Source organism: Mustelus asterias, chromosome 2 (assembly GCF_964213995.1).
Source record: "Mustelus asterias chromosome 2, sMusAst1.hap1.1, whole genome shotgun sequence".
NCBI lineage: Eukaryota > Metazoa > Chordata > Chondrichthyes > Carcharhiniformes > Triakidae > Mustelus > Mustelus asterias.
The window spans coordinates 118,037,718-118,061,783 of record NC_135802.1 but is presented as its reverse complement, the minus strand read 5'-3'; the positions used below and the strand labels follow the sequence as shown (position 1 = coordinate 118,061,783).

At 43.0% G+C, this 24,066-nt stretch overlaps 1 protein-coding gene across 1 annotated transcript in view; it reads right to left on the bottom strand.

The window, feature by feature from the left end:
- Positions 1–24,066, bottom strand: part of lpcat1 (lysophosphatidylcholine acyltransferase 1) — a 182,310-nt gene that overhangs the window by 112,066 nt on the left and 46,178 nt on the right. The window contains exon 2 of the mRNA XM_078240535.1: positions 3,390–3,532. Within this exon, the coding sequence (XP_078096661.1) occupies positions 3,390–3,532 (143 nt within the window). The remainder of the gene's footprint in view (positions 1–3,389; positions 3,533–24,066) is intronic.

Here is a 24,066-nt window from a genome sequence, read left to right as displayed (position 1 = left end):
AGATACAAATTTGGTCCAAATCATCTATAAACATTGAATAGCTGGGTCCCAGCACTGATCCTTGCTGAATCCCAAATCACAGCCTGGCAACCTGAGAATTACCTACTCAGTATAATACCCCAAACCTGTGGACACTGATTTTATTTATTGATCTCATGTGGAACTTACTGAAAGCTTTCAGAAAATCCCCTTGAAGCTGTAATGTTACATTTTGCACTCTCTCCTTCTCTATGAATGGTATGTTTTGTCTGTATAGCGCGTAAGAAACAATACTTTTCACTGTATACTAGTAAGGGATCAAATTTGCACCAATTTTTAATATTTTGCTAAATGGAAGTCACGAGTAATAACAAATCAGACAGTTAGTCTGATATTTATATTATTTCAATCCAAGCCCTAAATCTTGCATTTTGACACAGGTTGTATCACCACAACAAAAAAGTACACATTATAGTTTTAAGTGTATTGCAAACTGGGACCCTTTCAGTCATAATTGCCATTATACATTGAAGTATACAACCAATACCTGTTTTGAATGGCTGCAAAATCAAGACATTCTTCCAACTGCAAAGCAAAAACAGTTGATTGCTTAAAGGCACAGGATCCCACTTGCATGCAACTAAAATTCTCTGTTATCTCTCCATACATTGTCCCAGGATAAACTCAAGTTTTTTTGTAAGTGAACCTAGTGATCTATGAAGGGAAGGGGTACGAGTTGACATGAAATGTTTAGCTACGATGCTTCAGCCATCATGGTATGGGGCAAGCTTGCTGATCTCTTACACAACTCAAAAATGAGGTAGATTGTCATCGAGTTGTTTGGGAATTTCTTCTGTCTATAATTGAATAGAACAGTCAGGATAACAGAAATAAGAATCCAAAAGGTTGGAAGAGATCAAGTCTTGAAGTTGAAATGAAAAAGAAATTCTTAACATTATCAGTAAAGCTGCAGGCCTATATTGGAGCCACAAAATGAACATCTAAAAAAATGCAAAATCTGATGAGTTTAAAAGTGAAGAGAGTACAACAAGGCAGTGTACAGTGCTCAAAATTATTCAATCTTAATAGAGAACAAATATTCTGAAAATTAGATGCATTTCCTTGGGTAAAAATTGGAGGCACAAACATAAACTTGCTAATGACAGTGCTATTTCCAGAATCAGAATACAAAATATTACAGATCAAGTAAAATCTAGAAGTTTAGAATGTGGATAGAACATGAACACCCAAAAATATAAAAGCAATGATAAGAACATAATAACTAGGAGCAGGAGTAGGCCATCTGGCCCCTCAAGCCTGCTCCCCCATTCAATAAGATTATGACTGATCTTTTCGTGGACTCAGCCCCACTTACCTGCCCGCTCACCATAACCCTTAATTCCTTTACTGTTCACGATAGTTAGAAGAAATGCATTAGAAAAAATTGAAGTGAAGATTGAAGTGGATGATGTCACATGGAACATCTATTTAGGTCAAATGATACAGAAGTTGGCAGATGCAACGTCAAAATTAGGAGGATGACAGAAATAGCCAAAAGTAATTTTGTGAAAATGAAGGGGTGTTTTTAACAAGAAAACTCAAACTTGCAACAAGGGAAAATCTCATAAGGTACTACATTCTATCCACTTTTCTGTCTGTATCAGAAACCTGGAAAATAAAAAGATCTGTGGAAGGAAATTGAGGCTTTTGAAAAGTGGATGCTAGGGTGTACGCCAAAAATTCTATATGCAGACAATAATACTAATGAAGCAGTGCTTGAAACTGCAAGAAGAAAATTCGAAAAAGTAGACATCGAGAAAGAAAATTGCCAGTATTTCAAAACCTAGGCATCTCGTCCAAATGGCAAAGTGGTGGAAAGCAGAAGGAGACCAAGGCATAGTTGGCTGATGAATATCACAGCATATTTGCAGAACTACAGTGGATGTACAAGGATGACACAAGGCAGATGAGCATGACATATAACAGCAGATCTCCTGGTAGGAGAAGCTACAAGCAGCAGAGCATGATCATTTCTTACATTTGTCTTATTTTATAAATCCCCAAATAATTAAGACCATATGGAAAATGTGAGCAGATGCAAATTAATGAAGAGAAGGCATGCTGGTTCAAGCAGCCACACTGAAGTTCTTGATTTCAGGTGCATTGAATGCAGCCTCAAGCAAACTGGTCCTGTGCTGCCCGAGTATGGTGTTACTATGCTTAAATGGATGGTGAAGGAAGGCCCTAATAAAGCTAGGAAAAAAAATACATAGCCTGCATATTGACCCCAAAAGCATACAGTACTGCTGAAAATCATGTATAATTAATTAAACTAAGACATCACTTGTGGCAACAGTGAATCTGGAATTCTATGAATTAGATATCAAAAAGAAATTGAAATGACGACAAGCTAATAACATACATCAATGAAGAAAACATTGCTGGTCTGATTAGCAAGTTTGCGGATGATACTAAGATTGACGGAGTTGCGGATAGTGATGAAGATTGCCAGAAAACACAGCAGGATATAAATAGACTAGAAAATTGGGCAGAGAAATGGCAGGTGGAATTTAATCCGGACAAATGCGAGGTGATGCATTTTGGTAGATCCAATTCAGGTGGAAGCTATAAAATAAATGGCAGAACCATCAGGAGCATAGACACACAGTGAGATCTTGGAGTACACATCCACAGATGGTCACCCTATTATAGAAAGGATATTATTAAACTAGGAAGAATGCAGAAGAGATTTACTAGGATGCTATCGGGATTGATGGTTTGAGTTATAAGGAGGGGCTGGATAGACTGGGACTTTTTTCTCTGGAGCGTAGAAGGCTGAGGGGTGATATTATAGAGGTCTATAAAATAATGAGGGGCACAGATAATTAGGTAGTCAATATCTTTCCCCAAAGGTAGGGGAGTGTAAGGGCATAGGTTTAAGGTGAGAGGGGAGAGATACAAAAGAGTCCAATGGGGCAATTTTTTCACAATGAGGGTGATGAGTGTCTGGAACAAGCTGCCAGAGGTAGTAGTAGAGGCGGGTACAATTTTGTCTTTTAAAAAGCATTTAGACAGTTACATGGGTAAGATGGGTATAGAGGGATATGGGCCAAATGCGAGCAATTGGGACTAGCTTAGGACAAGTTGGGCCAAAGGGCCTGTTTCCATGCTGTAAACCTCTATGATTCTATGAAATCACAAAAATGCAAATACATTCAAAAATTACAACTTAAACACAAGCATCCTCCTCTTAACCATCTTTTGAAAAATAATTATTTTACTCATTTTACCATTTTGTCTTGTTTCCTTATTTTAAATGTTGTGGCTCACATAATTAATCTCATCTTCTTTGTACACACAAGTACTGATCAACAAGGTCTCACCAACTAGTTGTTCATAGGAAAACTTACTTTCTCCATAAATTCATTGGTTTCTCAGGTTCTTTTTCAATACGCCCCCATGCAGCAAGAAACGCAAATGGCCAAGCCAGCAACATCATGAAAGCAGCTAGCAAGAGACGAATCGGGAACAGAGTCACAGTCATGATTGCTATCTGAAAATTTAAAACACACAAAGTTGGAATAGAAGACAGAGTAACTTCCTGGTCCAAGATAATCACGAGTACTTTCCACTAATATTTCAATTCACATAATAATTAGATGTTTAAAAGTTCTAATGCGTTTTATTAACTATAAATTTGAGAGAAGCAGAAAATAACATTATTTTAGCTGCTGGTCCGAACTGAAACCACTCATAGGTGGTATAACAGCAATGCAAACACTCAAGTGACCATATACCAGCAGCCTTAAGTTTCAAAATTTCATTAACTGCTACGGAAGGAAGAGGATATTTTCCAATTTGACAGTTAAACTAAAAGTATTAACTTTTCCATTTGCAGAAATTTGCATTAAGGAGAAAGATCAAGTAGGACTTGCAATTGTAGAATGCAAGTCCAACACAATGGAGGGTCATTTATTTTTCGTAATGGAATACCTGAAGAGCAAAGAAAATCAGCATTGTAATTAGAACGAAAATCACAGAAATAGCTAAACTTACAACTGAGTATAAAGATCTGAGTGTTGGCACTGAGTTTTTCACAACAGTTCAACAAAAAATGTTTTACAATAATGCATAGAATGACAATTATTTGGTACTTCATGTATCAAACAGTTCAAAATTCTTCACATGAAATAAATTCCTTTAAAGTTGTTATAATTCGATCATGTATTTTGTTTAAAGCAAATGCATAAGTATTATTGTGAAGGGCCACTTAGCTCATTTTCAGTGATAAAGGCAAATAAAATTGTGAGGAGCCTGGACAGAGTGGATGGGAAGAGTCGATTTAGTTTAGCAGAGGGGGCAGTGACACGTGGGGAAAGATTTAAAGTGATTGGTGAAAAGATTAGAGGGGAGTTGAGGAAAATTGCTTTCACCTAGAGGGTCATGGGGTCTAGAACTCACTGCCTGAAAGGGTAGAGGCAGAAACCTTCAATTTATTTGAAAGGCATATGGATGTGCACCTCAATAGCACGATTAGGGATGCTGGAAAGTGGGTTTAGGCCAGGTGGCTCCTTTTTTGGCCTGCGCAGACACGCTGGACCATTTGGCCTCTTTCTGTGCAGTAAACATTCTATTATTCCAACAGCAAATGTTGGGAATGAAATAAATAAAAATCAAGGTCAGTTATCTTCTATAGGGACAACAGACAAGTTAATGCTTCAGATGCAACCTTTCAGATTGGTGCTTGGGATCAGAACAAAATGCTGGCAGAGCACAGTCTGCATTGTCAGATTACTTTTTGTTCTTCACAGGGTACTAACTTTACTCCATTTTGCCAGCTTTTCTTGTTCCCATTTCAGACCTCAACTGTTAAACATTAAGAGTCTCTTCCTATTGTCTGATGTTAATTTCACTTTCGCAGCTTAGCCATAGCCTCTTTTTATTTCAAGCATTTTACAAGATGTTCTACTTGCACTTTCCTCTTGCCCAGATGTTTCTAAATGCTGTACTTCTACAAAATTTTTCAGATGTTTGAAGTTTACATCCGAGACAATAACTTCATAGAAGAAATCATAGAAACCCTACAGTGCAGGAGGCCGCCATTCGGCCCATCGGGTCTGCACCGACCACAATCCCACCAAGGCCCTACCCCCATATCCCTACATATTTACCCGCTAATCCCTCTAACCTACACATCTCAGGACACTAAGGGGCAATTTTAGCATGGCCAATCAACCTAACCCGCACATCTTTGGACTGTGGGAGGAAACCGGAGCACCCGGAGGAAACCCACGCAGACACGAGGAGAATGTGCAAACTCCACACAGACAGTGACCCAAGCCGGGAATCGAACCCAGGCCCCTGGGGCTGTGAAGCAGCAGTGCTAACCACTGTGCTATCGTGCCGCCCAAAAAAAAACTTGTTTTTTTCCTCTCAACAAATGCTGACTGAGCTGTGGAATCTTTCTCGCATTTTCTGACTTTCTGCTGGCATTGAGGGAGGAATGTTGGCCATGACAAAAGAAATTTACCCCTCAAAGTGGTAAACAAACCTCTACCACCTATCACTGTGTATATGATACAAGGCTAAGTTTGATGGTACTGAGGTTTGGTCCAAATAACACAGACTTCCAGTCAACTGAAATGCTGAGTCGCATTTGTATCCATTCTTCACCCTTTGCACACAAGTGTGCGTTACAAGCAAAGGGGCTGAATTGTTCATCAGACAAACAGAGGCAAAATGTTAGTTGCGTTCTACAAGAAAAAAGCTCATAAAGACCTTAAAAACAATTTCAATACTACTAGAAAAAAAGTTGTCATCCCCTCCATTCTCAGAAACAATAATGCAGAGACTCCAAACAATATTCAGATCAGGGAAGCAAAAAACAGAAGCAACAAGATAGGGTTGATACAGGTCCAAAAAAGATGTCAATACACCCAAGTACAAAATACCACCGTCTCGCCCAACTCCTCCCATGTATAATCGAAAAGTCTCGAAATTACATCCCTGAATTTTCAATGCATGTTCGTCTTCTCCAGCAGTACTCACCTCATTTTGGCAACATGACCTAGTGCTGGAAAAGCTGATAAGCAAGCTCCATCGCTCTACACATAACCTGCTCATGTTTTCAGCCAAGGGAGCCAAAACAGCTAACCAAACATATCCTTCTGATGTCAACAATGTGCCTCAAGTTATAAAAGTGAATGTTAAAGGTAACATGTACTTACTTGCAGGAACTCCATCAGCAGAGCTGCAAAGGATTACTGGAAAGGAGTGAAAATTGCTCTTGGTTTCACTTCTACATCTCAAGAGTCACAGATGTTTTGGTAAGCATTTTTGGATAAATGTTATGAAGTCCGTCATGGGCTTTGTGGCTGGAGAGAGGTTGGTACAGAGAGTATCGCAAGCAGAGAGCAAAAGTTGGGAATGTGATACAGATGGAAAAGGAGGTGCTTTATTTCCTTCAATATTTGTAGTGGTTCACGCAAACGTTCAGTATTTGAAATTTCTGTCTGATATTTTAGGGCTTAGTGCAAGGGGAATTTTAGAGGCATCGGGGTCTCACCTGCCGGCTAGGCAGTCGGCAAGAGACCTCTTCCGGGAAGGTCCACTGTTATATTGGCCACTGGTGAGTCTTCCCTGGGATCAAGGACCTCAGGAATGGAAATCCTGTTGTAACCTGATGGGTATCCATAAAGATACCAGCAAAGCCTGATGGTTAAAAGAGCTCATTCTGTATTAGTAGGGAGTAGCAGGCTGTGAGAGTCTGCACTGAAGAACAGGGTAAGAGGTCTCACAACACCAGGTTAAAGTCCAACAGGTTTATTTGGTAGCAAAAGCCACTAGCTTTCGGAGCGCTGCTCCTTCGTCAGGTAAGTGGGAGTTTTATTCACAAACAGGGCATATAAAGACACAAACTCAATTTACAAAATAATGGTTCAAATGCGAGTCTTTACAGGTAATCAAGTCTTAAAGGTACAGACAATGCAAGTGGAGAGAGCATTAAGCACAGGTTAAAGAGATGTGTATTGTCTCCAGACAGGACAGTTAGTGAGATTTTGCAAGCCCAGGCAAGTCGTGGGGGTTACAGATATGAAGGCAAGAAGTGGTGGTGTGGGGATGGCTTTGGCGAACAGGCACAGGAGCTGATTGTACACTGGTTATTACTATGTCTCAAAAAGATGGTGATTGAACACAGACCCCTGCGTATCATGCTCCTGCAACAAATAAAACCTCGAGAGGGACACGACTCCTTAAGCATTTGTGAACACAAAACAGTAATTTATTAGTTTCTGTCCTTTGTGTATGTGACTGAAGGCACATTAGTGGTAACCTAGGGCCAACCACCGCAGAACAAAGAACAAGAACAAAAAAAAGTGCAGCACAAGAACAGGCCCTTCGGCCCTCCAAGGCTGCGTCAGCCATGATGCCTGCCTAAACTAAAACCGTATGCACTTAGGGAGTCCATATCCTTCCATTCCCATCCTATTCATGTATTTGTCTAGTTGCCCCTTAAATGCCGCTATCGTACCTGGTCCCACCACCTCCCCAGGCACTGTGTTCCAGACATTCATATCCCTGTGTAAAAAAACTTGTCTCGCACGTTTCCTCTAAACTTTTCCCCACGCACCTTAAACCCATGTCCCCTAGTACTTGACTTTTCTATCTTAGGAAAGAGCATCTGACTATCCACTCTGTCTATGCCACTCAATCTTGTAAACCTCTATCAGGTCACCCCTCAACCTCCGTCGTTCCAATGAGAACAAACTGAGTTTATCCAACCTCTCCTCATAGCTAATACCCTCCAGACCAGGCAACATCTTGGTAACCTCTTCCGTACCCTGTCCAAATCATCCACATCCTTCTGGTAGTGCGGCGACCAGAATTGTACACAATATTCTAAATGAGGCCTAACTAAGGTTCTGTACAGCTGCAGCATGACCCACCAATTTTTATATTCAATGTTCTGACCAACGAAGGCAAGCATGCTTTCCTGACTACCTTATCCAGCTGCATGGCCACTTTCAGTGATTGGTGGACATGTACACCCAGATCTCTCTGCCTGTCAATAGTCCCTAAGGGTTCTACCATTTACTGTATAATTCCTACATGCATTGAACCTTCCAAAATGCATTATCTTGTCTGTATTAAACTCCATTTTCCATTTCTCCGCCCCAAGTCTCCAACTGGTCTATATCATGCTGTATCCTCTGACAATCCTCTTCACTATCCACAACTTAACCAATTTTTGTGTCGTCTGTGAGCCTTCCATTCAGAAAAGCACCCCTCTATGGCTACCCTCTGTCTTCTATGGTGAAGCCAGTTCTGTATCCATCTTGCCAGCTCTCCTCTGATCCCGTGTGACTTCACCTTTCGTACCACTCTACCATTACTGAAGTCATGTATATAACATCCACTGCCTTTCCCTCATCTATCATTTTCGTCACTTCAAGTTACTGAGGCATGACCTCCCCTTCACAAAACCATGCTGTCTATCACTAATAAGTCAATTTGTTTCCAAATGTGAGTAAATCCTGTCCCTAAGAGTCTTTTCCAATAATTTCCTATCACTGATGTAAGGCTCACCGGCCTATAATTTCCTGGATTATCCCTGCTGCCCTTCTTAAACAATGGAACAACATTCAACCAACAAGACCTCGTGTCTGGAGCTTGGAGACATCAGAACAAAACGCATCTCGCTTTGGGTAGTATCCAAGTCCAAGTTGTGAATTTGGATATTTTTGCGAAGCTTCTGATACCATTCGAATATTTTGTGTATAACAAAGTAAGACAGGGGTTAGATACTTTGTATGGAATAAAACTTTGATACCTTTTGTAGTGGAGTTTTGATACTTTTGTGGAAACTTCATAAGTTACAATAAAGGAGATTGCTGTATAATAATTTGAGTTTGAGTGTCTTTGTCCGTAACGTCAGTTGACTCGGTATCCGAGGGGCAACGCTGTCCACCGAGGCAAACAAAGCCGACAGTTCTTTTGCTCATCGGCACCACCAGGGAGATGGTGGCTGCTGCCAGAACAGAACCAGGAGATTCAGGATTAAAGAGTGGCTCAGGGCAGACATAAATCACGGAGGAAGGGATTTCATGGGGTGGGGCTGGCAGAACGCTGTAAAGCACCTAATCAAAAGATGAGATGCCACTCCTTAAGCTTGCGTCAAACCTCACTGGAACAATGCAATAGGCCAAGGGCAGAGATGTCAGTCGTAAACAAGGTGGAGAAATAAAATGACATACCAGTGGAAATTCAGGGTCACATTTAGGAATTGAATGGAGCTGTCATGCAAACGGTCACGCATTGTGTGTTTGGTCTCCCCAAAGCAGAGGCAATCACATTGTGACCAGGAAATCCAGCATACTAAATGGAAAGAATTGCACATAAATTGCTGCTTCACCTGGAAGGAGTGTTTGAGCCATGGACGGTGAGGAGTGGGGAGGTAAAAGGGCCACATGTTACATCTGCTATGTGCCTTGGGAAGGAGAAGAGTTGTTGGGGGTGACCGAGGAATGAACCAGGGTATTAAATGGGAAGCAAAACGTTTGGAATGCTGAAAAGGGGAAGGAAGATGTTTTTGATCATGGTTTTCACGCTGGAGGTGGCAGAAAATGATCCACTGAATACAGAGGCAGGTGAAGTGAAAGGTGAGGACAAAGGAGAACTAATTGTGGTTCTAGGAGGGAAGGGAAAGTGAGAGAGCAGAAGTATGGGAAATGTGGCTGACAGTTGAGGGTCCTATCTACTAAGTGGGGGAGGAATCCTCAGTTGAGGGGAAAAAAAAGGCATCTCAAAGGTACTGTTGGGTATAGGTTGTTGTTATGCATGTTGGGGATGTCCCTTTGAGAGAACGGGTCGGGGGACCAGGGGTGGAGCTTGCCTAGCCAGTCTTGTGTTGACTGTGCTAGGGTTAAGACGTGCTAATACACTGTTCCAGTTAGTTTACTACCACTGACCCCATGGTTTATTATTTGTCTAGATATCAGGCCTCAAACTAATAGGTGCGATAATAGTTGAGGTAACTGTAGCAGTCAGTTGGTTTATAATTAAATAAAAGCAAAATAGTGTGGATGCTGGAAACCTGAAATAAAAATGGAAAATGCTGGCAAAATTTAGCAGGTTTGGCAGCATCTGTGGACAGAGAAACAGAGTTAATGTTTTGAGTCAATGTGATTCTTCTTCAGAGTTAAAGTGGGGGAGAAAGGTGATGCATTTTATATTGTTTAAAAGAATGTGGAGCAAAATAGGTCTGGGGGCTCAGGAGAGATTTGACAAATATGTCATGGAACACAAAAGGAGTGCTAATGTTAAAGAGCAAAGAAGGTCTAGATAGTGGAATAAAAGACAGCAGAATGTGCCAACAACACAGAAAGAACTGGGGAGGTGTGGGGAGAAGTGGTAGCCAGACAAACTGCTGAGGTGTGGTGCGTTCTCAGCCCAATTTGGATTCTCAGGCCAGCAGCTTCCCGTCCCTGCGCTCATGCTCCTTGAATCCCAGATCTCATCCTCCCCTTGGCCTGGGCCTCTGATGACAATGGCTGAGGCTCTGGCATCAGTACATGGAGGCAGCTTGCCCAGAAGTTGCAGTGTGGAGGAGGTGGCAGCACCAGAGTGCAGATGTTGTAATATTAAAAATGGTGATGCAAATTGAAGGGAATCCTAAAGAGTAAACAATGTTATAATGAAGTGACTTAAAGTGGGCCAACTTATAGAGAGGACTTTCTGTAGTTTATTACAATATTTGGTATAATACCAGGTACTTAGTCAACATTACAAAACAGGTGACAGCAGCTGCTCAGTATAAATCATGCCTCATTTGTTATAAAGATCTTACTTTTTATATGTGTTATTTTCACTAAAACAGTGTACTGTAATAATCATTTTGGGGGAACAAGTTTTACTGAAATTCTGTGGCTGCTTTTAAAGTGCCATAACCGTTTACTTGCACAGATGTAAAATGCAAATAATAGACATGGGGAGATCAAGACTCTTCAAATTAGAAATGAATCAGTGCATGAAAATAGAAAAGCTGTTATTATATATAAGCAGGAAAACTAACAGCACTTACAGGACACAGATGCTGCTGAAAAGCCTTTCAGAGTTTTCTTTAGTCAAATAATCTACTTTAATATCTACTGGGAACAATAAAAAGGACAAGCTTTCTAAAATACAAGTTAGTGCATACACTGTGAATACAGTACAAAGTTGGAAATAATGGCCCACATTTTGTGGTCAGTCGTGAAGATGTGGTCTACTAGCTGCTGACTGCACAAAGTACAGACTTGGGTTTGTTTGTTGCACTGACAACTTCCTCTTCTTGATGCAGTAGGGCCTAGTGTCATGAAAACAGCAGTCTTCTCGAGTAGCACATTGCTGGTGAAACCACACTTCCTAGTAATATTACAAGCTGAAGACCTGCCCCTTGAGGTCACTGGTCAGCTCAACAGCAGTGCTTTTACAACTTCAAATATATTAAAACAGTTATGACACTTTCCAAACTGGTAGAAATTTATAAATACTTTTAACATTAACAGTTTTTAAAATATTATAAACTTTTAAGTACTGAGTCAGAAGGAGAAGTAAAGAGTGACTGAGAAAGAGAGACAGATGCATGGAAAGGGAGACATAGAGAGAGAGAGAGAGCGAGAGAGAGAGTGAAGTGCGCCACAGAGGGACAGAGGTCAAGGCAGAGATCCTAGACACAGATAGATTGAGAGACAGGCACCAGATCCAGAGAGGAATATGGGAGTAGATTGAGTAAGGAAGGCACGCACACACACGCACACACAGTGTGCATTTATGCTTTCTGCTCCTGTCCCACCTCCTTCCTCCCCCACTCCACTGCACTTCCTGTCAAGCTAAGAAGCAGCACTTCATATAAAACCAATGGGAGGGGTAAAACACAACCAAACCGCCTGGAAATAAATCACCAATCCATAGTTACTGGTTTGCAGTGGGAATGAGAGAGCAGCGGCATGTCTATGACCAGCTCTTGAAACCACTTTCTTGTTTGTATTATGAAAGAAGATCAAAGGATACTTTTCTGAGAATTGCATAAGAACGTTTACATGTATAGATTGCATGATTAATTCTCATTATTGCATAAAATTTAAAAAAGCATTCTATTGCTTTCATAATGTAATAGTGCAGTATGCCCAGAGCAGGCTCTGTGCCAGTTAATATCAACTTTAAGCAAACCGATAGAATCACTGGGCAAGCAACCCAAATTGCAGGTCACAAGTGGGATCACCGGACTTTCAGTACTGTTGTACCCTCAATGGCGCTGAACGTCTTAACATTTGTTGCTTTTGGCAGAGGAAAACCTGAGATCAATATTTCAAACAGAAGTGAAAAATGCAAAGGAAAAAATGTTTAAAAGTTAGATGGACCCATAACCAATTGTTCCGGCATCCCATTAGGCTGTGGCTAAGGCAATCTCAGTTCAGTCAACTCTGTTTAATCCTCCTCAGTAGACTTCCACAGTGGAGGAGCATTCCCACATATGCAATAATAATGGGGAGGCAACAGTCTACTGATAATACCACTAGGCTATGAATCCAGAAACTCAGCTAATGCTCTGGGGACCCGAGTTCGAATCCCACCACGACAGATGTCGGAATTTGAATTTAAGAAAAAATATCTGGAACTAAGAGTCTATTGATGACCATGAAACCATTGTTGAATGTCGGGAAAACCCATCTGGTTCACTAATGTCCTTTAAGGAAGAAAATCTGCCATCATTGCTGGCCTGGCCTGGCCTACATGCAATTCCAGCGTCACAGCAATGTGGTTGGCTCTCAGCTGCCCTCTGAAATGGCCTAGTGGGCGGCACGGTAGCACAGTGGTTAGCACTGCTGCTTCACAGCTCCAGGGACCTGGGTTCGATTCCCGGCTTGGGTCACTGTGTGGAGTTTGCACATTCTCCTCGTGTCTGCGTGGGTTTCCTCCGGGTGCTCCGGTTTCCTCCCACAGTCCAAAGATGTGCGGGTTAGGTTGATTGGCCATACTAAAAATTGCCCCTTAGTGTCCTGGGATGCGTAGATTAGAGGGATTAGGGGTAAAATATGTAGGGATATGGGGGTAGGGCCTGGGTGGGATTGTGGTCGGTGCAGACTCGATGGGCTGAATGGCCTCTTTCTGTACTGTAGGGTTTCTATGATTTCTATGATTCTAGTGAGCCACTGAATTGCATCAATCATTACAAAGGCAAAAAGAAATGAAACTAAATAGACCACCTGGCATCGAACTCGGCACCAGAAAAGACAACGGCAAAAACAAACAGCCCTGTCGACCCGACAAAGTCCTCTGCACTAACATCTGGGGGCTAGTGCCAAAATTGGGAGAGCTGACTCACACACTAGTCAAGCAACACTTGACAGTCATTCTCACGGAATCATACCTTATCATACTTATCATCACGGAATCATACTGATAACACCCCAGACCATCCATTACCATCCCAGGATATGTCCTGCCCCCCCCCACAGGATAGACCCAGCAGAGTAGGCAGCACAGTGGTACACAGTCAGGAGAGAGTTGACCTGGGAGTTCTTAACATCGACTTTGGACCCCATGATGTCTCATGGTTTCAGGTTAAACATGGGCAAGGAAACCTCTTACTAGCTACCACATGCCGTCTTTCTTCGGCTGATGAATCAGTACTCCTCCATGTTGAACAACACTTGGGAGGAAGCACTGGGGGTGGCAAGGAAGAAAAATGTACTCTGGGTGGGAGATTTCAATGTCCACCACCAAGAGTAGCTCGGCAGCAGCACTACTGATCGAGCTGGTCGGGTCCTAAAGGATATAACTGCTAGACTGGGTCTGCAGCAGGTGGTGAAGGAACCAAGAGGCAAAAACACACTTGATCTCATCCCTACCAATCTGCCGGCTGCAGATGCATTTGACCATGACAGTATCGGTAAGAGTGACCATCACAGTCCTTGTGGAGACGAAGTCCCGTCTCCACGCTGAGAATAACCTCCATCATGTGTGGCACTATCACTGTGCTAAATGGAACAGACTTCAAGCAGGTCTAGCAACTCAAGACTGGGCATCCATGAGGCACTGTGGGCTATCAACAGCAGTGGAACTGTACTCCAGCACAATCTACAACCTCATGACCCAGCATATCCCCCACTCAACCATTACCATCAAGCCAGGGGCTCAACCCTGGTTCAATGGAGAGTGCAGGAGGGCATGCCAGGAGCAGCACCAGGCATACCTAAAAATGACATGTCAACCTGGTAAAGCTACAAAACAGGACTACTTGCATGCCAAACGGCATGAACAGCAAGTGATAGACGGATCCCACAACCAACGGATCAGATCTAAGCTCTGCAGTCCTGCCATATCTAGTCGTGAATGGCAGTGGACAAAACAACTCACTGGAGGAGAAGGCTCCACAAATATCCCCATCCTCAATGACGGAGGAGCCCAGCACATAGTGCAAAAGATAAGGCTGAAACATTCGCAGCAATCTTCAGCCAGAAGTGCCGAGTGGATGATTCATCTCGGCCTCTTCCAGTGGTCCCCAGCATAGAACATAGAACAGTATAGCACAGTACAGGCCCTTCGGCCCTCGATGTTGTGCCGAGCTTTGTCCGAAACCAAGGTCAAGCTATCCCACTCCCTATCATTCTGGTGTGCTCCATGTGCCTATCCAATAACCGCTTGAAAGTTCCTAAAGTGTCCGACTCCACTATCACAGCAGGCAGTCCATTCCACACCCCAACCACTCTCTGAGTAAAGAACCTACCACGGACATCCCTCCCATGTCTCCCACCATGAACCTTATAGTTATGCCCCCTAGTAACAGCTACATCCACCTGAGGAAATAGTCTCTGAACTGTCTGAACGTCCACTCCTCCGCTCTAAAGAGAAAAGCCCTAGCTCCCTCAACCTTTCCCCATAAGACCTACCCTCCAAACCAGGCAGCATCCTGATAAATCATCTTTGCACTCTTTCCAATGCTTCCGCGGCCTTCTTATAGTGAAGTGACCAGAACTGCACACAATATTCCAAATGTGGTCTCACCAAGGTCCTGTACAGTTGCAGCATAACCCCACGGTTCTTAAACTCAAATCCCCTGTTAATAAACGCCAACACACTATAGGCCTTCTTCACAGCTCTATCCACTTGAGTGTCACCCTTCAGAGATCTGTGGATATGAACCCCAAGATCGCTCTGTTCCTCCACATTCCTCAGAACCCTGCCGTTGACCCTGTAATCCACATTTAAATTTGTCCTCCCAACATGAATCACCTCGCACTTATCAGAGTTAAACTCCATCTGCCATTTTCCGGCCCAGCTCTGCATCCTATCAATGTCTCTTTGCAGCCTGCAACAGCCCTCCACCTCATCCACGACTCCACCAATCTTGGTGTCATCAGCAAATTTACTGACCCACCCTTCAGCTGCCTCCTCCAAGTCATTGATAAAAATCACAAATAGCAGAGGACCCAGCACTGATCCCTGTGGTACACCGCTGGTAACTGGTCTCCAGTCTGAAAATTTTCCATCCACCACCACCCTCTGTCTTCTACGAGATAGCCAGTTACTTATCCAATCGGCCAAATCTCCCTCTATCCCACACCTCCTTACTTTCTTCATGAGCCAACCATGGGGAACCTTATCAAACGCCTTACTAAAATCCATGCATACGACATCAACTGCTCTGATATCATCATAGAAACCCTACAGTGCAGAAGGAGGCCATTCGGCCCATCGAGTCTGCACCGACCACAATCCCACCCAGGCCCTACCCCCACATATTTACCCGCTAATCCCTCTAACCTACGCATCTCAGGGACAATTTTAACCTGGCCAATCAACCTAACCTGCACATCTTTGAACTGTGGGAGGAAACCGGAGCACCCGGAGGAAACCCACGCAAACACGAGGAGAATGTGCAAACTCCACACAGACAATGACCCGAGCCGGGAATCGAACTCGGGACCCTGGAGCTGTGAAGCAGCAGTGCTAACCACTGTGCTACCGTGCCGCCCACAGATGTCAGTGTCCAGCCAATTTGATTTACTCCACGTGATATCAAGAAGCGGTTGGAGACACTGGATACTGCAAAGGCAATGGGCTCTGATAAAATTCCAGCGATAGTACTGAAGACTTGTATTCTAGAATTTGCCGTTCGCCTAGCCAAGCTCTTCCAGTACAGTTACAACACTGGCATCTACCCAACAATGTGGAAAATTGCCCAGGTGTGTCTTGTACACAAAAAGCAGGACAAATCCAACCTGGCCAATCACCACTCAGTTTACTCTTGTTCATCAGTGAAGTGATGGAAGCGGTCAACAACAGTGCTATTAAGTTGCACCTGCGCAGATATAACCTGCTCAGTGACACCCAGTTTGGGTTTCACCAGGGTCACTCAGCTCCTGACTTCATTACAGCCTTGGTTTGAACATGGACGAAAGAGCTGAATTCCAGAGGTGAGAATGACAACCCTTGACATCAAGGCCGCATACGATCGGGTGTGGCATAAAGGAGCCCCAGCAAAATTCGAATCAATGGATATCAGGGGGCAAACTCTGTTGGTTGGATTCATACCTGGTACATAGGAAGATGGTTGTGGAGGGTCAGTCATCTCAGCTCCAGGACATCTCTGCAGGAGTCCCTCAGGGTAGTGTCCTAGGCCCAACCATCTTCAGCTGCTTCATCAATGACCTTCCCTCCATCATAAGGTCAGAAGTGGGGATGTTCACCGATGATTGCACAATGGTCAGCACCGTTCACGACTCCTCAGATACTCAGTCCATGTTCAAATGCAACAAGATCGGGACAATATCCAGACTTGGGCTGACAAGTGGCAAGTAATATTCGCGCCACACAAATGCCAGGCAATGACTATCACCAATAAGAGACTTTCTAACCACTGCCCCATAACATTCAATGGTGTTATCATCACTGAATTCCACACTGTCAACATCCTTAGGGTTACCATTGACCAGAAACTCAATTGGACTCGCCACATTAACACAGTGGCTACAAGAGCAGGTCACGGGCTATCGATACTGCGGCGAGTAACTCACCTCCCGACTCCCCAAAGTCTACCTACCATCTACAAGGCACAAGTCAGGAGTGAGATGAAGCACTCCCTACTTGCCTGGATGGGTGCAGCTCCAACAACACTCAAGCAGCTTGACACCATCCAGGATAAAGCAGTCCGCTTGATTGGCACATCTACAAACATATACTCCCTCAATCACCGATGCTCAGTAGCAGCAATGTGTACCACCTACAGGATGCACTGCAGCAATTCACCAAAGATCCTTAGACAGCACTTTCCAAACCCACGACCACTTCCATCTAGAAAGACAAGGGCAGCAGATACATGGGAACACCACCACCTGCATGTTCCCCTCCAAGCTACTCACCATCCTGACTTGGAAATATACTGCCATTCCTTCGCAATTGCTGTGTCGAAGTCCTGGAATTCCCTCCCTGATGGCATTGTGGGTCAACCCACAGCACATGGACTGCAGCGATTCATGAAGGCGGTTCACCACCACCTTCTCCAGGGCAATTAGGGATGGGCAATAAGTGCTGATCAGCCAGCGACACCCATGTCCCACGAATGAATGAAAAAAATAACTAGCATCTGGGAGCCCTGATTCACCAGCCCCTGGGAATCTGAGGGAGGGAAGCAGAGAGGAAAAGGAAGACTACATTTATATAGTATCTTTTATGACTAGATGCCCAAAGTACTTTCCAGCCAATGAAGTACTTTTTGAAATGTAGTCACTGTTTTATCTCTCGTCTTGGCGTCAGATATGTTGTGGGTTTAAGACCAAACATAAAGGCTAAGCATATAAAAGAGATGGACACTCCAGTGCAACAGAGAGTGGTGTATCATCAGAGGTCTTTTGGATATTAAACTGAGGCCTTATTTGGCCGTTCAGGTGGATGCACAACATTCCCATTACATTACTTGAAGAGCAGCACGGCAGCTTTATTGTTCTGGCCACCAAAACAGATCTGCTCATTATCTCATTGCTGGGATATTGCCTGGCATATTGCCTGGCATAAATTAGTTTCTATATTTCCTAGATTACAACACTGACAACACTTCAAGAGTGATCCCTAAGGCTTTCTGGATCACTCTGAAGTCATGAGAGGTGTTGCATAAATTAAAGAAGTATTTTGTTTCTGTGCAAGTCCTATCCTACTTGCGAGTGGATTTACAATAGTTTCTAGTTAAAAGTGAGATGGAGGTAGGAGTGGGCTGACGAGTCATAAGAGAATACAGATCCCATGAAGTTTCACAGCTTCAAATTAAACAGTCATAAAAGCATTCTGATCACCACCTACAACCTCAAAACCTACTCCCTCATGGTCAGTTGGGGAAGTTCCAATGGTAACATGAATGCACTTTGAGTGGAGCACTCCTTTTAAGGGTGGATCAGTGATTACATATTTAGCAAAGCCCGAAAGACGGGGCTGCCAGACCTTGCCTGTATTACTGGCAAGTAACCAAGGGGGAATAACCAGTGTGTCTTTATATCATCTTGCTTGTTAGAAAACTGGTCTCTCCACTGTAGAATTGGTATAAGTGACCACTGCATACTCATCATGAAGGTAAACTCTTGTGTCCACTGTGCGGAAATCCTCCAGAATGTAGTGTTGTACCAGACTGTCTAAAATGGGACTGATGAAATAGATACAGCCAAAAACTGGGGATCCAGGAGATGCAGTGGGCTTTCAAGAACAGCGTAGCATACCATCATAACCATAACTTACTGCCCAATAGATGCATCATGCCTTCATTGCTGCCAAGCAACAAGATCAATCCTGATTCAATGCAGCATGTAGAAGACCATGTCAGGGACAGTAGCAAACATATCTCAGAAACAGATATGAAGCTTCTACATAGTAACACACATACATTGAATATGAAACAAAAGAAAATCCCACAATCAACAGATCACAGCAAAGCTGCATCGACATACTACATGTGGAGATGCCAGCGTTGGACAGGGGTAAACACAGTAAGAAGTTTAACAACACCAGGTTAAAGTCCAACAGGTTTATTTGGTAGCAAAAGCCACACAAGCTTTCGGAGCTCCAAGCCCCTTCTTCAGGTGAGTGGGAATTCTATTCACAAACAGGGCATATAAAGACACAGACTCAATTTACACGAATAATGGTTGGAATGCGAATACTTACAACTAATCAAGTCTTTAAGAAACAAACAATGTGAGTGGAGAGAGCATCAAGACAGGCTAAAAAGATGTGTATTGTCTCCAGACTCTGCCTGGACCTGCAGAGTTTCACTGGCTGTCTTGTCTGGAGACAATACACATCTTTTTAGCCTGTCTTGATGCTCTCTCCACTCACATTGTTTTGCTTCTTAAAGACTTGATTAGCTGTAAGTATTCGCATTCCAACCATTATTCATGTAAATTGAGTCTGTGTCTTTATATGCCCTGTTTGTGAACAGAATTCCCACTCACCTGAAGAAGGGGCTTGGAGCTCCGAAAGCTTGTGTGGCTTTTGCTACCAAATAAACCTGTTGGACTTTAACCTGGTGTTGTTAAGCTTCTTACTTGGCATACTACAGCCAGGAATGTGAGATAAAGAGTTTTCATGAACGTAGAAACATAGAAAGTAGAAGCAGGAGTAGGCCATTCGGCCCTTTGAGACTGCTCTGCCATTCATTTTGATCATCACTGATCAAAATCAAAATCCTGAACTTGCCTTCCTCCCTGTATCCCTTTAGCCCCAAGTGCTATACCTAATTTCTTCTTGAAATCACAACATTTTGGCTTCAATTACTTTCGGTGGTAGTGAATTCCACAAATTCATCACTCTCTGGATAAAGAAATTTCTCCTCACCTCAGTCCTAAAAGGACTCAAACCATGACCCCGGGTTCTGGACTCCTCCACCATTGGGAACATTCTTTCTAAGTCTACCCTGTCTCATCTTGTTAGAGTTTTATAAATTTCTATGAGATCCCCTTTCACTCTTCTACACTCCAATGAATATAATCTTAACCAATTTGGTCTCTCCTCATATGACAGAGCTGCCATCTCAGGAATCAGCCTGGTAAACATTTGCTGCACTTCCTCTATGATGAGGACACCCTTCCTCAGATGAGGACACCAAAACTGCACACAATACTCCAAGTGTGTCCTCACCAACGCCCTATACAATTGCAGCAAAACATCCCTATCTCTATATTCAAATCCTCTTGCTATGAAGGCCAACATACCATTTGCCTTCTTTATTGCCTGCTGTATCTGTGTGCTCATTTTCAGCGACTGATGCAAGACGACACCAAGGTCTCGCCGAGTATCCACCGCTCTCAATTTACACCGATTCAAATAATAATCTGCCTTCCTATTTTTGCTACTGAAGTTGGTAACCTCACATTTATCCACATTATACTGCATCTGCCCACTTACTCAGCCTGTAAATCATGCTGAAGCACATCTGCATCCTCCTCACAGCTCACCTGCAAATTTAGAGACAGTTAGTTCCCTCTTCCAAATTATTAATATAGATGAGCATTCTCATTCTCAACCACGGTGAAGCCCAGTATTTGAATGCAAGATAATTTTTTTCAAACTTTTCCAGCCAAATATGCAGAATGAATGAACCTATGTTGCCTTTTCCTGATGTCTCTAATGTCATAGATAACATCATCCAGCCAATTCACTGCATTCTTATGTAACATTACTAGGCAGCTGAGTGCACCAGACACACAATGGCTCACCAAAGGGATTTGTTTTAAACTACTTATCAATGCTTAGCATAGAATTCCAGAGTAAATGAACAAAACAGCCTGCCTAAATATTAGTAAGGGGTGGAAATCAAAATAAAACACTACAACTTGGTATTTGACAGTATTCATAATACAGTAATACATCCCAAAGCACTTGAGCTGGAGGCAAATGAAGGAAGATTTCAAGGATTAGAAAATATGTCCAAAATAAGTGATGAGAGGATTTTGAAGATGTGGAAAAGTGTTGAAGTTTTGGGAGAGACTTCCAAAACTCAGCCACGATAACTGCAGGCTCAACACATCTGACAGTGGTGGAAAGTGGAGAGAGAACAAACAGCAGTAGACCAGACAGCAGGACAAAGTACAAACAAGAGGATAAAGCTGTAGGATTACAGAATTTGATGGAGTGTAGTTTTGGAAGGATGTGTAAATGAAGATAAGGATTTTGAAATTAACAAACAGGTCAGGGGACTAACAAGATGAGGGCGGCACGGTAGCACAGTGGTTAGCACTGCTGCTTCACAGCTCCAGGGACCTGGGTTCGATTCCCGGCTCGGGTCACTGTCTGTGTGGAGTTTGCACATTCTCCTCGTGTCTGTGTGGGTTTCCTCCGGGTGCTCCGGTTTCCTCCCACAGTCCAAAGATGTGCGGGTTAGGTTGATTGGCCATGTTAAAATTGCCCCTTAGTGTCCTGGGATGCGTAGATTAGAGGGATTAGCGGGTAAAATATGTAGGGATATGGGGGCAGGGCCTGGGTGGGATTGTGGTCGGTGCAGACTCGATGGGCCGAATGGCCTCTTTCTGTACTGTAGGGTTTCTAAGATTTCTATGAAGGGGTATAGATACATGGAAGATTCACACAGCAGAGTTCTGGATTGGTTGCAGTTTTTATAACATGGACTTCAAGATGGCCAGAGTATACCATTGCATAAGTCAGGACTGGATGTGACTGGCATAATATGGATTTCAGCATCAGAGTGGTAAGCAGGGATGAAAGCAGGTGATAAGAGGTGGAAATATGGATTTGCAATATGAGCATTTAGCTCAGAGTTGAGGATGACAAAGTAGCCTGAGCAGCTAGATCGGATGGAATTGAGTTTAAAGTGAATGTGGTAAGATACCTTCAGTCTTGCAAATGTTACATGAGTGAAACAGGTGGACAGTATGTCATAGTTACTTTTCAATATCAGCTTTTTTGATTTCCAATTACCTTTAAATAACAGAATTGATATTCTCAAATTACACTGATAGGATTTGCACAGACCTCTAAGTTTATGTTACTGTACCTGGCCAGATGGTAAATAAGAATGTACAATACTAATGAGAAAGGACTTTCTCAGTACAACATATGGTCATGACAACTTGTTGAGTTTTATTTTCCAAACCAACATTTCACAGCTGTTCAGCTAATTTGTCGTCTTAGTTACTTAAATTTGCACTCTGAAGGAGACACCAAGCTCTACTCAATATATTTCTCTGTCAACATCCCTGTTAATAAACCAAAAATATCAATCCATTTCAGCAATTTTGAAATGTTGATGTGTTTGGCCTTTTACAAAATTAGCATGACAAAAATTAAATGTGTATTTCTGGCTGGTTTAAGAAAATTCAATGTTCTATTAACTTCGACAGAAAATGCACGTTGTTGTTAACTCCCAATTTAATATATGAACATACGAATTAAGATGAGTAGGCCACTTGGCTCCTCAAGCCTGCTCCACTATTCAATCTCATGGCTGATCTGATTGTAACCTTAACTCCACATTCCCACCTACCCCCCAGATAACATTTCACCCCCTTTTCCCCTTGCTTATTAAAAATCTATCCACTGTTGCCTTCAAAATATTCAAGTCTTTGCTTCCACAGCATTTAGAGGAAGCGAGTTCCAAAGACTTTCAGTCCTCAGAAATAATTTCTCATCTCTGCCTTGGGCGATCCCTTATTTTTACATAGTGACTCCTAGTTCTAGATTCGCCCATGAGAAGAAATATCCACTCCACATCCACTCTGTCAAGACCCCTCACGATCTTCTATTTTTCAATTAAGTTGTTTCTTACTCTTCTAAACTTAGGCTAATACAATCTTAACTTTGCTAAGATCAGAATATAACTGCAAGACTTATAAACACTATTCCCATGAATCACAGTTACATTAGGATGGACGGCTACTCACCATCTACTGCTAAAAAGCTAACTGTTACTGAGAGGGGGGGGTTAAAGGAAACTGAAAAGGATGCAGTGCCACATCATTCCTCCACACCCTCCACCGTGCAGATATTTGTTCATATGTGGGTTCAGGAACACAACATGATGAGCACAGCACAGACACACTACTGCAGCTGATGGAGCTGTAACAGTCGAGACCACTGACAGTTGAGGGCTGTGGGAGCCCAGTTTAATCCTGAGCCCTACGCTATATTGTTCATCCTCAATGAGAGCCAGGTCCAACAGACGAGTCAGTGGATGCCAGAGATGCACACAAACCTACAAGCCATCAGCCATTTATTAGTTCAATGCAACAGTGCATGGCGAAAGCAGTCAGAGCACCTAGAGTTTCCATCAGGCCCTTGCACTTTCTGCTAAGTAGAATAATGCAAGTGTACCTTGCAAGGGAGTACTGTCTGCCATGTGCATCTAGCAGATCATCTCAGGCTGCTCAGTATGAGAGTCCGGCTCCTCAGAGCCTTCTGCCAGTGCCACAAAAAGCTGCAACCTTTAAATACCGGGCCTCAGGCAACCAGAGGAGTACTGTACTATCAATGCCATCACAAGCCATTATACAGAAAAGTCAGCAGTTTGCCTTTAACTCATCTCAAAGTCCAGGGGAGCACCATGTAGGAGCACTTGTCAGAGAATTAAAATTTAGCTCCACTTGGGGGTTCACAGGTGAATAGTTTATCAGTTTTAAGCTGTGCATTGTGTCACTTAATTCAAGATTAATATATTACGCTACATATTGTTTCATTTCTTTAGGATTTGACTCCCTCAAAAGAGACTGCACTGCGTGTAGTCAATGCTCCAGCCTTTCCACCATGCAATGTGCACCTGGCACTGGACAATCAAATCAACTGCAGGGCTGCGTAAAGTTAAAGATTTATTGGTATGATTCCAACGGGACACATAAAATGTATGTATTCGTGCCTCGCATGTCTCCCTCATGTTTCTCTTTGCGCCTTGCCTGTGGCCCCTGGAGTCCTTTATTTTACATCACCTGGCCATCTTCACTGTTATCGGAGGCACCACGATCTACAAGATCCTCACTATTCAGTGCCTCCTCCACCCTGTGCATTTCATAATAGACCACGACAATTGGTTGGAGCATACGACTGACCTCC